This window comes from Leptodactylus fuscus, chromosome 3, assembly GCF_031893055.1.
Source record: "Leptodactylus fuscus isolate aLepFus1 chromosome 3, aLepFus1.hap2, whole genome shotgun sequence".
Lineage (NCBI taxonomy): Eukaryota > Metazoa > Chordata > Amphibia > Anura > Leptodactylidae > Leptodactylus > Leptodactylus fuscus.
This window is the reverse complement of record NC_134267.1, coordinates 33,129,241-33,144,199: the sequence shown is the minus strand read 5'-3', so window position 1 is coordinate 33,144,199 and position 14,959 is coordinate 33,129,241. Positions and strand designations below refer to the sequence as shown.

Here is a 14,959-nt window from a genome sequence, read left to right as displayed (position 1 = left end):
AGAAAAAAAAAAAAAAAAAAAGGGGGGGGGAGGAAGGGGAGAGGGCGAAGAATTGAAGAGGGTAAAGGGGAGGGAAAGAAAAAAAAAAAAAAGAGAGAAAAGTAACAGAGTAGAGGAAGGAGAGCAGTAAAGAATGAGGGGGGGGGGGGGGAGAAAGGAAAGGGAAAAAGAACCAAGAGTAGAACAAATCTAACTACCCCTAGACAAATGGGCCAGGGGCACAACAACAGACAGGAAGGAGTGAGGGAGTAAGAAAAGCTGGGGGGAGAAGTGGGCCCGCAAGCACCACGAGTGTACCTGGTAAGGAAGACCCTATGCCCCCACCCCCAACAAAGTGTAAAGGGATAGGAAGCACAGGGCTACAAACTGACTCTAAGGTCCAAATAACAACATTGTATAAAAACACAGCAATACCAACAACAAGGGCCATCTATAAAGCCTAGCAGGAACAGGATCAAGAGGAACAGAGTAGTCACAAAACAAAATAAACATAGTGAAAATGTCCACCAACCGCGAAACAAGTCCAAGACCACTCAACATAAAAGGATATTAACACTGTCCTGTGGGCAGATCAAAGACCGGCGGCATGAGGGCTCATGCTTCAATGGGAAGCTGAGCTGAGAGATCTGGTTGGCGGAGCGGAGACCCAGGCGGATCCGGTATTGGAAGACGTCGTGGAGATGAGTTTCGCCGAGGTCTCTCTCTGGAAGCAGCCGAAGAAGAACGCCTGGAACCGCGGCCGCGCCTGGGTATAGTAGGGCGGGAGGAATCCAGAGCAAGCCAGTTCGGGACTGAGACAGGGCGCACATCCAGGGAGGCAAACAAATCAGGCAAGTCCGCCGGGGAACGGACAACAATCAAAGACGAGCCAACACGAACAATCAAATGGAAGGGATGACCCCACCTATAGGAACCTCCACAGTCCTTAATCAGAGTCAACACTGGCTGAAGGGCACGGCGCATAGCCAATGTGCGGGATGAGACGTCTGGGTAGAGCTTGACAGAGGCATTCTCAAAAGGCACCGATCCCATATCCCAGGCACACCTCAGGATGTGTTCCTTGTCCGTGAAGTAATGTAGTCTACACAGAACGTCTCTAGGATTAGCAGGGTCAAGCAGGCCAGAACGTTGGACTCTATGCACACGGTCCATCATGAAGGTAGCATCCAGCGAGCGTTGAGTCGCCATATTGAAAATGGTATTAATACGGCTGATCAGATCATCCTGAGGGCCTTTTTCTGGCACTCCTCGTAATCGAATATTATTTCTGCGACCCCGGTTCTCCTGGTCATCCAGGAGCAAGGCAATTTGTTGAAGGCGGGCCTCAGAGTGGGTTTGATTGCTCTCCACTGCAGACAGGCGTTGTTCCAAAGAGGACAGTGTTTGATCAGTAGCGTCAGCCCTAGTAGTAAGTTGAGACACATCAGACTGGATCGCACCGAGGGCCTGTGCCTGGGATTGTTCCATTCGGGAAACTACAGCATCCAGGTCCTGTTTAGTGGGCAGAGCTTGAATAAGGTCCCGAAGTAGCTGAAAGTCCGCAGAGGCAATATGGGCTGCTGAGCAGGGCAGGGAGGCCGAATCCATGGATTGCACGTCATGTCCAGGGAGGGTGGCAGACAGTGAAGGAGGTGGCTGCGATTGGCGAAGCGGAGGAGATGGAGGAGCCATGTCATCAGTGCCAGACCCAGTAGCCGAGGTTCCAGATCGGGACAGGAAGGTAGAGATTGACGGTGAGTGAGTAAGAGAGCGACTCGGCGTGCGGGAAGGAGCAGTAGAGGTGTTAGGACGTCTTCTGGACATATCACAATGAGAAGCGACCATAGAAGGTAAGGAAGGTACACTCGCAGTATCACCAGGCCTTACATGAGGCGGTCACACAGTTCCATAATCAAACCTGGTACCCATGAGGTGCAAAAGGAGCAATGGGAGAAGTGCTAGTTCCGTGGGGATATACTGCAGAACGTGGAACACACAGCAAGTGGAGGAAGGTGAGGAGCCCCCCCTGATGGTGGAGTAGGGGCTCAGCACTCCCTTCACACCACTGCAGTGCACGACAACAAAAAAAAAAAAAAAATTTCCCTGCTAGAAAGGTCTCTGAAGAGGGTAAGAAAGTCCAAAAAACAGCAGGGAGTACTAACAGAGTTAGCAGAATGTCCCAGCAGAAAGTGTCAGGATGGGAGCCAAAACAGCAGGGGGGGGTGAGGTGTCTCCACTTCAGGCAATGCAGGGAGGCCAGGCAGCAGGTAGAGCAAGGGGTTCAGAGAGCAGAAGAGTTCCCTTACACACTGCATTAACCCCTTCACCAGTGGAAGTGTTGTCAGTTAGTCCCAAGGGACACTGTCTATGCGTGCCAGATGTAAAGGGAGGGGGAGGGAGGCTCACATCAATAGTGCAGACAGAGCAAGGGTTCTCAGACCTTCAGCTATGGCCCTCTAGTATAGCAAGTTTACTGTTGTCCTGAGTGGAGAAGTATCAGTCCGTACATCCAGGTTCCCCTCCCCCCTTAGGCTGTAGCTGCAGTGGCTCCTGGTGTCTGCTGCAGGTGACGTTTATGTAGCAGAGCCTTGTTAGTATACTATGCAGCCTGGGAGGATGGTGGTGCGTCTGTGTCTCTCCCCGTGTGTTACCGACCTGAGCGCTTCACGTTTACATGTATGCTAGCCATGAGCTCATGTAATAAATTAATGTGCCCAACCCATACCTTGAAAATTGGCCAAATATATTCCTCCATTTTGAATATCTTGTGTTATGACCAGTGACAACGTTGATACATTTTTCCATGTTTTTTTCTGTATGCCTGTCTAGCTTTACAGTCAATGTGGTAAATATCAATGGCGTATTTCATTTTTCTGATCTTTCTGCCTCTAAAATCAATTTTTGATTTGATGGTTAAAGCTTTAGTAAAATTACATTTTTTTGATATTTTGCAAAGTTAAAAAGAGAACATGGGAACATTCAACAGAGCAAATTTTCCAAAAAAGACTGTAACATCTGCCAGTAATTGTAATCAGTGTGGCTTGAAAACACTGCGAGAACCATTTACAGGTTATCAGTGATGAATAAAACAATCTGTGGTGTATGATCAATGAATCCCAATCGTCTCCGTCTGCTAAGAATAGTCCACACATCAACAAATCCCTGAATCAGCCAACAAAACCATGTTTCATCTCAACATCCAAATTTTCCCATAGAACTCATTGTATGTTTATCCTGGGACTAAATTGTGACCTTTCATTATATTCTTATATACAGTGGGACAAATTTATTAAGACTGGTGTATCGTACGCCAGTCTTTATAAAAAAGGTGCAGGAAAATTGAGATTTATGAAGCGGCTGTACTGGTGCCTGCCTTGGCCTGCCATAGTCCCCGACCACATTCGAACAATGTGGCGGACGAGACACAAACCGGGGCTTGTTTTGTGCAAGTAAGGGCCTGGCACAAGACATCAATTGCAGTAGTTGAAGTGCAAATATTGCAGTCACACTTGGGCCCTGGTGCCTTAGTGGGCCCCTGTCCATCACAGGGCTCTATAATAGATTTTGCATCAGAGACCATAAGGTTCATGTTACCCAGCAGTCCCAATATGTACCAGACTTACGACAGTGGTGTACAGACCCGGACTGACCCATAATGGAGCAATTGATTCCTCCTAAGGGCCTCTGATCCAAAGGCGCTAGGGGTCCATGACCCCTGCAAGAGTGGTGCAAGGCACAGCACACTCACTGTACTACTTACACATTGGAAGCATCTCAGTTATCCTATGCTCCCATATAAAACACTGGATACAATATGTAACTTGCTCGTAGAGCTAAGAGGGCCGCTTCAAGCGGCGCTATGCCAGGGCCTCGGGAGGGCGGCATTTTTGCTGACCTAAGCCAGTCCAGGACAAGCTGTCCTGGACTGGCTTAGCGTCACCGTGTCTGCAGCCCGACACGGGAAGCGAGCGGTGTATTGGGGCGGCCCTGCTGGACGCAGCGCTGCTCCAGCGGCCGCCCCTCACACTCAGGCAGAGAGCAGGTCCTCTCCCTGCCTGCTCTCTGCCTGCGAAAACCGCTCCGCCATGCCCCCTTTCCGCTAGACCCCACCTCTTCCGCTCGGCCCCTCCCCTTCTGCGCGACCCCGCCCCCTCCGCTCCGCCCCTCCTGGGGGGGCGGCTTTCTGACACCGCTTCAGGCGGCAGAAAGCCCAGGTTCACCCCTGGGTCCCCCTACATGAAATCTATGGGTGAGCCCTAAGCACTCTAGTCCGACACTGGTGCTAAACATTGTGTGATAAACTGCATGACAATTCTGTATACAATTTTCTCCTCCTAAGTCAACTCTTATATATCAGGATATTTCTGTCTATATAATATACTACAGTGTATTTTTAGCAATATTGGCTCAGATAAAAGCGGCGCCATAAGAGAAAATACTCACAGAGCAATGAAAGAATCTCAAGTATTCAATATATTAAACTACATACTCCATATAGACATGGAACCAAGTCCCGAAGGCCTGCGTATAGTATAAGAAGACTCCATTATTATACATGACACCTGGTAAGTGGGGGCCACATTACAGATCTTGTGCTAGGGCCCAGGAGCTCCATGATACACCTCTGTGAAGAAAGACAAGAGGAATGTGGCTCTGTATGAAGAACGGCTCGGCTTCTCCTCCCTGGGAGCAAAGGACACTAATGGAAATAAAATATTTCCTTCGCAGAAGCCTTGGGAGGTTTTAACCATGTGGAGATTGTGTGCGGCTCTTTATCTTGCTCGCTGTGTACTAGCAGTCAGACATCACGCCGGTACACCGACGTCCCTATGGTAGCTTTCGTATCAGCTTTGTAAAATGACTTGTCTGTTGGGATGATGGCTAGATTTGGGCTTAAGGGACCTCATAAAAATCACCCAGAGACTGACTGGGATATGGAAGCAGAGCAAAGGAATTATTTCCATTTTGCAAATGTCGAAAGACACCTTTATCCTCATGAGTTAGAAGATGAAAGAAAAGCCTTACCGCTGCTGGTATAAAAGGCTGTATCACTGGCGTCATTACTGCCGAAATAGAAGGGGGGTTGTGTTTACTATTGTGGATCCTAGAGAGAGCGGGACCTGCACATCACACGGTATCCCGGCAGTCACAGGCAGAGACATTGTCCTGCTTTACTTTCCACTGAGGCTTGGCGGATCTCCTGTGACATAATGGCCATTTTCTTTTACAGAAAAAGTGTTATTTTCTAGCTAACTATTGGCCGGCAGCCAGCCTCAAATAGTTTCATATATACCTAGAAGTTCCCAGTTAAAGATTAGGTAGGTAGATAGATAGATAACTAGATAGATAACCTTAGATAAATGGATGGATAGATAGATGATAGATAGATAGATAGATAGATAGATAGATAGATAGATAGATAGATAGATAGATAGATATGAGATAGATAGATAGATAGATAGATAGATAGATAGATAGATAGATAGATAGGAGATAGATAATAGATATGAGATAGATAGATAGATAGATAGATAGATAGATAGATAGATAGATGGATATAGAGATAGATAGATATGAGATAGATAGATAGATAGATAGATAGATAGATAGATAGATAGATAGATAGATAGATAATAGATATGAGATAGATAGATAGTTAGATGATAGATAGAGAGATAGATAGATATGAGATAGATAGATAGATAGATAGATAGATAGATAGATAGATAGATAGATAGATATGAGATAGATAATAGATATGAGATAGATAGATAGATAGATAGATAGATAGATAGATAGATAGATATGAGATAGATAATAGATATGAGATAGATAGATAGATAGATAGATAGATAGATAATAGATAGATAGATAGATATGAGATAGATAGATAGATAGATAGATAGATAGATAGATAGATAGATATCACCAAAACATATCAATGTAAACATTATCTGTGATGTCACAGAGGATAAAGTAACTGAAAGCCACTTGATGTTCCATGCAACAAAAGAGATATGTAGTGTTAAATGCATAGAGAAGTGAAGAATTCACTATTATAGGAGTATAGAGATAAAGGTTACATTTTATACTAACTGAACACAACAGTCTTTAAAGGGGTTGTCCAGTTTCAGCAAATGAATGTTAATGTTTGCATAAGGAAAAGCTGTGCAATTTTCCAATATACTTTCTGTATCAATTTCTCACGGTTTTCTAGATTTCGGCTTGTTGTCATTCATGGTTTACTTCTAGTGTATAAAAATCTGTCCATGGTCATGTGATATACAGTCCATAGTCATGTGATATACAGTCCATAGTCATGTGATATACAGTCCATAGTCATGTGATATACAGTCCATAGTCATGTGATATGCAGTCCATGATCATGTGAGATTCAGTAAATAGTCATGTGACATACAGTCCATGGTCATATGATGGACACACAGGTGCACAGTTCATTATAGGCAGATGCCTGATTACTGTGCTGTGACTACTATGGGCTGTGCACCTGTGTGTCCATCACATGACCATGGACTGTATCACATGACCATGGACTGTATCACATGACCTGAACAGATTTTTATCGATTTTTAAACATGAGAATGACCGTAAATGGAAATCTGGAAAACCATAAGGAATTGATACAGAAATTAAAACTTAATAGCTTTTCATTCTGGACAACCCCTTTATTTCCAATGAATTTTACAGAACTGTTGGTAACTGTTAGTCATTGACTGTTCATACAGTATAACACACACATATCCCACAGTGCTGACCACTGAACCTCATGCCATCTGCAACCTTTGTATAAAAAATTAAAAAGGATCTGAAATACTCCTTCAAGACACTAAAAGTTGCATTGGATTGCAGAAAGGCAAATATACTCAGAATTCCTTTTTTGCTCGACTAGTTATATATTCATGCTCCAAAGTATGATAGAGTAGATGGGAAAAGAAAGAATCTGCAATCAGTCAACAAGATACAGAGGAATTTTTTTAAGGCAATCAGAGTATTCCGTTACTAGAACATAAATCTCATCCAGGGCCTGCTTATATCATGTATATCATGTTACACTGAGAGAATAAACATGATGTATATAACAGTATAGCTCAATAAAAGGCAGAAAGGATTAGTGTGTGTAATAATAAAAATTAAAAAAAGTAATACTGTAAAATTAATAAAAATATTAATTAAAAACTTGGGTGGAAATTTGGAATTGATCAAATCCTGAACTCTAGAATTCTAGTGTAAAAGTTGCAAAGTAGACTTTTTGAGCTCATACTGTATGTGACTTGTTGATTTCTGTGCCGCTTCCTCCACTCTTCAAAAATGGGTGGGAAATTGGGCGTTGTTAGCCTGTCTAGCTGTGTGTACCCCAAATTTATCAACCGCAACTTTTGAAAAAATCACAAAAATTGTCACAATCTCACTCCAGTCAGTGGGTGTTACAGAAAGTGCAGGATCATTTCAATACAAATAAATATGGCTCAAACTACACAAGACTCCAGAAAAATGGAATTTAAAGATTCCCAAAATGATACGTCCCCCCCCCCTTCATATAAATCTTCAACAATACATCATGGTCTGAATTTGACTTTTGAATCCTCCCACTTTCCATCCAATATATCCCTTTTGACCAGGGGAGATTTCCCTTTTGACCCAACCCAATTTGAAAAAATTATCCCAAATTCATCGGAAAATACACCAAATGTTGCCATTTTTTTTGCAATATTTCTACTCAACCAAATTTGAAACAATGGAGAGAAAAGAAGATGTGATTTTCCACAAACATTGAAGAGAAAGGTCACAAAATTACGGCTCAAATCCACATCCAGCCATTGAAATTTGTGACACATTGGAGAGTCATTTTATAAAAATTGGCGCAAATTTTACCAACCAACCCCCCCACTTCAACTAGTGTACAATATATCATTACTAGTAAACGCAGCAGGATAAAAAGACTTGGCCTACCTCTTCCCGATTCTTCTTCAACCATTCTTTGGCAGTGGTCAGAGCTATGATGGCCGCTGGCTCATTTGGAAATCCTACAAAAAAAACAAAAAATAAGCAGAAGAATGAATACGGGAATTCCTATGGATATTTTTAGGTTGGATGGTCTGAGTTTGTAGTTTTCTGCATAATAAAGCATGTCTAATTCGATTGTTAAACTTGAAATCCATTTTTTTGCGGTCTCGGACGTTTGTCCTACTTTAGTCTTTGCCGTAAACACTCCTTGAAGGATATAAAGTTTAATGCATGAAAGCCGATTTTCCTTCACTTATTTATTTAGGTCACCTACAGTATGTGAGCTCCAAGGAAGGGAGTGGCTGAACCAGCAGCAGATGTTACAGTAGGGGACGTCCATATTTCATGCTGGAAATGGCTAAAACACTTATGTCTGCATTAATTATACTGGAACGTTACCTTGCAATTCTTCAAACTGTCGCCAACGTTCTTGCGTGGATGGCTACAAGGAATAACCTTGCAAAGATTCTGGCAAGACTTGTACACTAGCCATTGATATATGCAATTTATAGTATTTTAAGCCAGCATTCACACGGTTGATCCCATATATATCATGGGATAACCTTGGATCGTGTGCACTTTTCCTGCTAAGAGTACATGGGAATGATGAAACTGTTCTTTATCTCAATCGTGCTGGTGAAGGGAGGGGGACTTTGTTCCCCTTGTATATATTCCTAGGGTTCTCAGTTGGACATCCACTAATCCAGTGGATATAGGTTATTAGCTCTGGTGGTTGGATAGAACTGGATACTTTGCTTAAAGGACAAGGGTAAGATCCCTCACCATGTGCATCCTTTCTGTACCCCAGTTGGTTTAGTGATCGTGAGACTTACCTGAAGTATCAAACACCAGCTGGAAGTCACTTTTACAGTACTATGTAGGTCTATGAGAGGCTACTTTGTGATTTGATCGTGCGGAAAACACATGGACCCCATTATAGTCTATGGGGTCCGTGTGCTTTCATTGCTCACCGCTTTTTAATATATTCGGTATTCCATTTGGGGGGTACCAAATGGAACACCGAATGCAGATGTGAACCGGGCCTTACATAGAAACCTGGTACGTGGCTGGTGTGTGAATCGGCAGGTTCGTATGAGCGGTAGGGAATCCCTTCAAAAGCTAAAGAACAAGAAGGAAGTGGCAAGTGAGTGATCTAGACCTTCATTACACTACTATATGCGATACGGGACCAGGGATTCAAAAAATCTCAGGAGCGGGGCTAAACATTTACAAAAATATTTGCAGGCGTATGATCCGGCCTAAAGACCCTTCACAAAAAGTTTAGATTGGAATTTAAAAACCCCTGTGGTCTGAGAAATCTCTTGAAGTCATAAATGCAATATTTCTTGCCGAGACCTAAGTTAGTAATACACAGCCTGTGGTTCTCGGGCCCTGCGGGGCGTCATACTTAAATAGCTTAATCCTTGTATGGAGTAATGAGAAATAACAAGATAAGAGACATCATAAATACTTAATGCTTCTGGGTCACTTTCTAGTCACAAGCAAATACTAACACAGTAAAAGCGACACCTGAAGAACAATACTATGGATAACGCATAAAACAGATCGCAAGAGCGTAAATGAGACTATATAGCCACCGAGGCCTAATATCTAATAACAGCTGCCAGGCACTTATTAAGAGGCAAATAAAAGCCTATAGCAATGTTTATTCTGAAGGATTGTTACTGAACAGCTGTCATGTAACAGAATGAAATCATTTTCACGTGTCAGCAATAGATGAGCGAGATGCTTATGAAGTTAAGTCAGCAGTTCATTCCGAGCGCCGGGTGTCTGCTCCGCCAACATGAGAGCAACTTCCCAGAATTGTTTTAGGATATTAAAAATGATGACACAAAATCGCCTCTTGACCCCCATTCACATAGTCATTGCCCCCGACAAAAAAATATTGCCAGGATCAGAAAATAGATAACATCAAAATGGATCTGTCTAGTAAAGGATAGCAATGGATCCCGAGGGACCCCGCTAACTAGAATGGGGTCTGTTGGATAGCTGTTATTTTGCCAAACTAAAAAGTGGGGCTTGCAGGACTTTTTTGTCCATGATTTCAGTCGGGCGCTGATGCAGATGTGAATGAAGCTTAGAGAAGTCGTCTAGGACTTAAGAATACACTGTATACCAATAAGTATTTGGACACCTGTGGTCTGAGCGTCACGAGTGGCAAATTACCACCTCAAGCCCTGAGGCATGCTTTCCACAAGTCCTTGTATGACAGCTAGTGGTATTTTATTCCATTCGGCTTGAAGACGACAGGTAAGTTCTTTCACCGATTTTGGTTGGCTGCTGCACCCCTTAGTTCAGCGATCCAATTCGTCCCAGAGGTGCTCGATAGGGTTCCAATCTGGGCTCTGGGCAGGCCAGTCCAGTCGGTTAACCTGGTTGTCACTGTACCAAGCCATGGTAGACCTCGCTACATGGCAGCTGGCGTTGTCATCCTGCAAGTAACATTGGTTCAACCCATAGAACCGCCATAATGTAGGAAGCACACGGTTATCTAAAATAGTGCAATAGGCGTCAGAATTGAGTTTACCATGAACTGGTGCGAAGGGTTCCAGTCCATACCAGGAGAAACACCCCCAGACCATAACTCCACCTCCGCCGAACTTTACTGGGTGTCCAAATACTTATTGGTAGACAGTGTAAGCAGCACGGACATGGTACATCCTCCACTGTTCCAGTATCACTGCTCCACTGGTTCCATTGGTCTTTGTTAGGAGCCCCACAGTGATGACATGCTGACAACCTGTACGTGACCACTACAGTCAATGACTGGTTTCAGCAGTCAAGTAGGAATGGCCTACTTCCACTATCAACTATCCGTTGGATAGCTGTTATTCTCTCACTGACATTGCCGAACTAAAAAGTGGGGCTTGCAGGACTTTTTTGTCCATGATTTCAGTCGGACGCTGATGCCAAAGTGATTGGTTGCAGCGGTCACTTGAGGAATTGCTAACCAAAACTGGTGGCACCAGGAGTGCAGAGGTACTGTAGTGGTGGAGAATATAGCATATCAGTATTCAGGTTTTTATTTTTTTATTTTATTGCATTCCCTGCTTAAAAGTGGTTCTTCCTGCAGTGCTTTGGACAAAAAGCTTGCAGAGGTTTCCTCTGTGGACTGTATGGTTCAATTATACCTACAGGGAAGCCGCTGGTATGATTGCCATGCTGCAATTTATAAAACTGCACCATGTTTTTTTACTGCAAAGTGGGTTTGGGATTCGTACTGGTCACAGAGCATGCCCACAACACTTTCCAACAGATATCAATGAGTCTTCATTAGACACACAACAAATGGGCTCCGACAAGATGGCTGCCCATTACCCTACAATCACATACAATAAATATAATTTTTTTTAAATCTACAAGTCAGAAAATGAAATCAAAATAGGAAAAAAGAATATGTATCACTATCTGGTTTTAATATAAATCTATGAGATACATTCTTTTAAGAGAAACTGGGCTGAAACTTCTGAGCTGAATCAGGGTTATCTTGTTTTGTCTACATTTAGAAGGTATATTGGAATTGTACATTGTCTACTTGACATAATAAGCCTCATATGAAATTTTACTTCAAAGAAATTGTATACTTCAGGCAAGACAGAAAATTAGATTCAAATTTCCAAAATGAACCCTTCCGCACACCCACATCTTGTTCCTTACAGTTCATAAATTATCTATATTTTCTACAATCTGTAGGTTGTGGTTTCTCGTTGAGATATTGCCGGCTGTGCTGTTTTTTATCTTTATGTAGTAACCAATTTAATAAGATTAGGAAAAAAGCATCAAACAGTGTTAATAGTAAGGGTCATAAAAGATTCATGGTTCCTCCAACAATACTGTGCAAGTTAACAAACAAACAGAACAGATACATTTGTTAGATGTAACAATTTAACAAAGAGCAGTCCAACAAACTCATTCATTGTACGGTGTCTCTAATGGATGACCTGTGACCACTTATAAAGGTCATTAAATAAAAACACCATAACAGTCCTATAGAAGAAAGTTACAGGCCCTTTTGCTCTTACAGAAAAAAAAAAGTTTACTTGGTTTAGAAATCCACCTTTCATACAATCTATGAGATCATGCAGAACTTAAAGGGAATGTGTCACTATAACTGTCCTGTTTTGTTGTTTTGTTTTTTTTAAAACAAAGGTGTAAATGAAGAAATTTTGAGGATTTTATTTTTAATTTTCCTAGTGACTGTTTAAAAATTACTTCACTCTGGCTATTAAGCCTAATAATAGCCTGACACTTGCCGTTTTTGTAGAGGTTATCATTGCCGTAGTCACCTTATTCACATCACAAACAAGACAGGCAGATTTCTATAGAGCATGGGTGCTCACACTTTTTCAGCATGTGAGCTACTTTATAAACTGACCAAGGCAAAAGATCTACTACCCACTTCGTGTGGGCAGGGTCGGGGTGGGCCTGCGGGTGGGGATGGGGTGGGCAGGGGCGTGTCCGTGGGCAGGGTCGGGCAGAGTGTGAGAGCAGGAGACAGCGGCGTTCTGTGGCCGCCCAGGGATCCCCGCTGTCTGCTTGTTCACAGTGCAGGCTGAGAGTTATCTCTGAACACTGGCAGGCTGGGGCTGCGGCAGCCCGGCCTGCCAGTGTCCGGAGATGAATCTCAGCCTGTGCTGTGAAGAAGCAGCACCCCGGCTCCCTGCATCCCTAAGAGCGCGTCATCCCCCGGAGCTGCTTCTGCCCGGCCTGCAAGTGTCCAGAGTGCTTGTTCACAGCGCAGGCTGAGAGTCGACTCTCAGTCTGCACTGTGAACAAGTAGACACCGGGAATCCCTGGCTGCATCCCTCAATCGACCCATACGTCCTTTACGATCGACCGGTAGATCGCGATCGATGTATTGGGCACCCCTGCTATAGAGGATAGTGGCCCATCATTATATCCACTGTTACAACGTATCTAACTCGCCTTCTCCACAGAACATGTCTAGAAAACTCTCTCATAGACCTCAATGAGTCAGCTCCATACTATTGTTGCTAAGGCCATGATTTATGAGGGTTTATCACTAAATGTTAACAGATCGAGGCAAAAGCTTAGGTAAGATGGCCGCTACATAATCATGCTAAAAACAGAATTAAAAAAATTACACTTATGGAGAAAAAATATATGTACCGCACATCCTAATATTATACATTGATATGATGATTTTCAGCAAATTCTACAAAAATGAACACGAGGTTCTTAGTATACATATTGGTCGAGGTGCATAAGCCCACTCGCCACTTCATAGCGATGTCTATATATTGGATCTCTACCCAATGACCATACCCACTGCAATGCAGCGCCCACAGGGGGATCGACCCAGTGGGGGAGCAAGGCCATGGTCACATTTATAATCATTTGTGTCACAAAAATGGTATGGACACAATACCCAAATCTACGCAAACGATGGCATAAACTTCTATGCAGACATATGTCTCATTTTGAGTATTCATTCAACACTGGTTTTCATTAATTTTTCCCATTGTCTTTATGTCATAGGATATTGATTTCACTTCGAACTTCCTCCCAAAATGGGTTAATTTTTGGACAGGTTAATGATATATTAACCATCAAGTATTATCATGGTGTCTATTATACACCACTACCATACACATATCAATATGATAGATACCATGGTAGTACTTAAGGGTTAAAGAGGAAACCAAGTGGCCATGACACCACCATGAAAGGTCTTAACTATATAGGTTTAATCTTTCCAAAAAAACACAAAGGCTCTCTACTCTTGCTCATAGATGACAATTACAAGCAGGTTACTTTCTCTTGTCTATGTGACCTCCCCATGGTCTTATAGGGCATATGGTCAGGTCCAAAATGGAACATCTCCTTCGACTAGGTAAATGAGATACATTTTCTATGGGAATTCTTCTCCAATCTGGTTGATATTTTCTTACAATTTATGAAAAGTGAGTCAACAACGCATTTCATGTCCTTAGAAAACTGGGCCACACAGGACCGGAGACAGTCTAATTTGTCAACATGAAAAATTCATGAAAAACAAGATGATTCCAAGCAGTGGACAGATTAGTTTCCACGTCAATGTGGTAATAATTACATTGATTTTCCAGTCCTTTATACGGACATGTTTTCCTTAGGAATTAATCCTATAACGTATTGTATTGCATAATAGCGCTACACACGAGTACAATGAATATCTCGGCTGTATTGGGGCTTTACTATTTTATTCCTTATACATTAAAAACCGTCCTCGCAGGGACATTTTATGTTTAATTAAAGATATGAACAACAAGTAGTATTTAATTTGATGCTTCAGAGAACTTTGAGTCGAAGATAAATAGGCTTAATAAGTCCCAAGATGCACATAAAGTTATTTTTGGCTAAATGTTGCAATCTGCAACTAACCCAAAGACATTAATTCTAGAAATAGCAAGAAGACAGGAAATAAATTGTGGATTCTTTTACTCTCTCCGCACCGAGTATTAAGGAAAAAGTTTGCAGCTGCTTTTTTAATACTGCGGTCTTTTAGTTTGATTAATAATGTAACAGAATATGATAGAGATAAAATAGAAGAGGATTTTAGGATCATATTTAGAGTCGGTTTTATATACAGTAAAATCTCTTTAATCCAACATCCAATAATCCAATGAGTCTGCTAATCCGGCACCTAAATCCAACACAAGATTGTAAGATAATGTAGAAAGGTATGGTGGAATATATTGTGTTCATATTTTGATTCTAAAGATCATCTACGATCACAGAGAACCAAGGTAAATCTAAAACATAACTTTTATATATAAATATGCAATATGTAAATGGATATGCAAAACGAAGAAACACCATGAATTAAAACTAGAACAACTAAACCTATTATAATGGCTGGTGTAACAAAAATAAGGTCAAGTAGTGGCAAAGCAACCATGGTACTTACAAATACCCAAGTTGTTGGCATACCTGG

General features: G+C 42.3%; 1 protein-coding gene across 1 annotated transcript in view; it reads right to left on the bottom strand.

The window, feature by feature from the left end:
• The window catches only part of MACROD2 (mono-ADP ribosylhydrolase 2), a 1,460,592-nt gene that overhangs the window by 288,133 nt on the left and 1,157,500 nt on the right, over positions 1-14,959 (bottom strand). Inside the window, exon 8 of the mRNA XM_075267382.1 lies at positions 7,951-8,024. Coding sequence (XP_075123483.1) covers positions 7,951-8,024 — 74 coding nt within the window. The remainder of the gene's footprint in view (positions 1-7,950; positions 8,025-14,959) is intronic.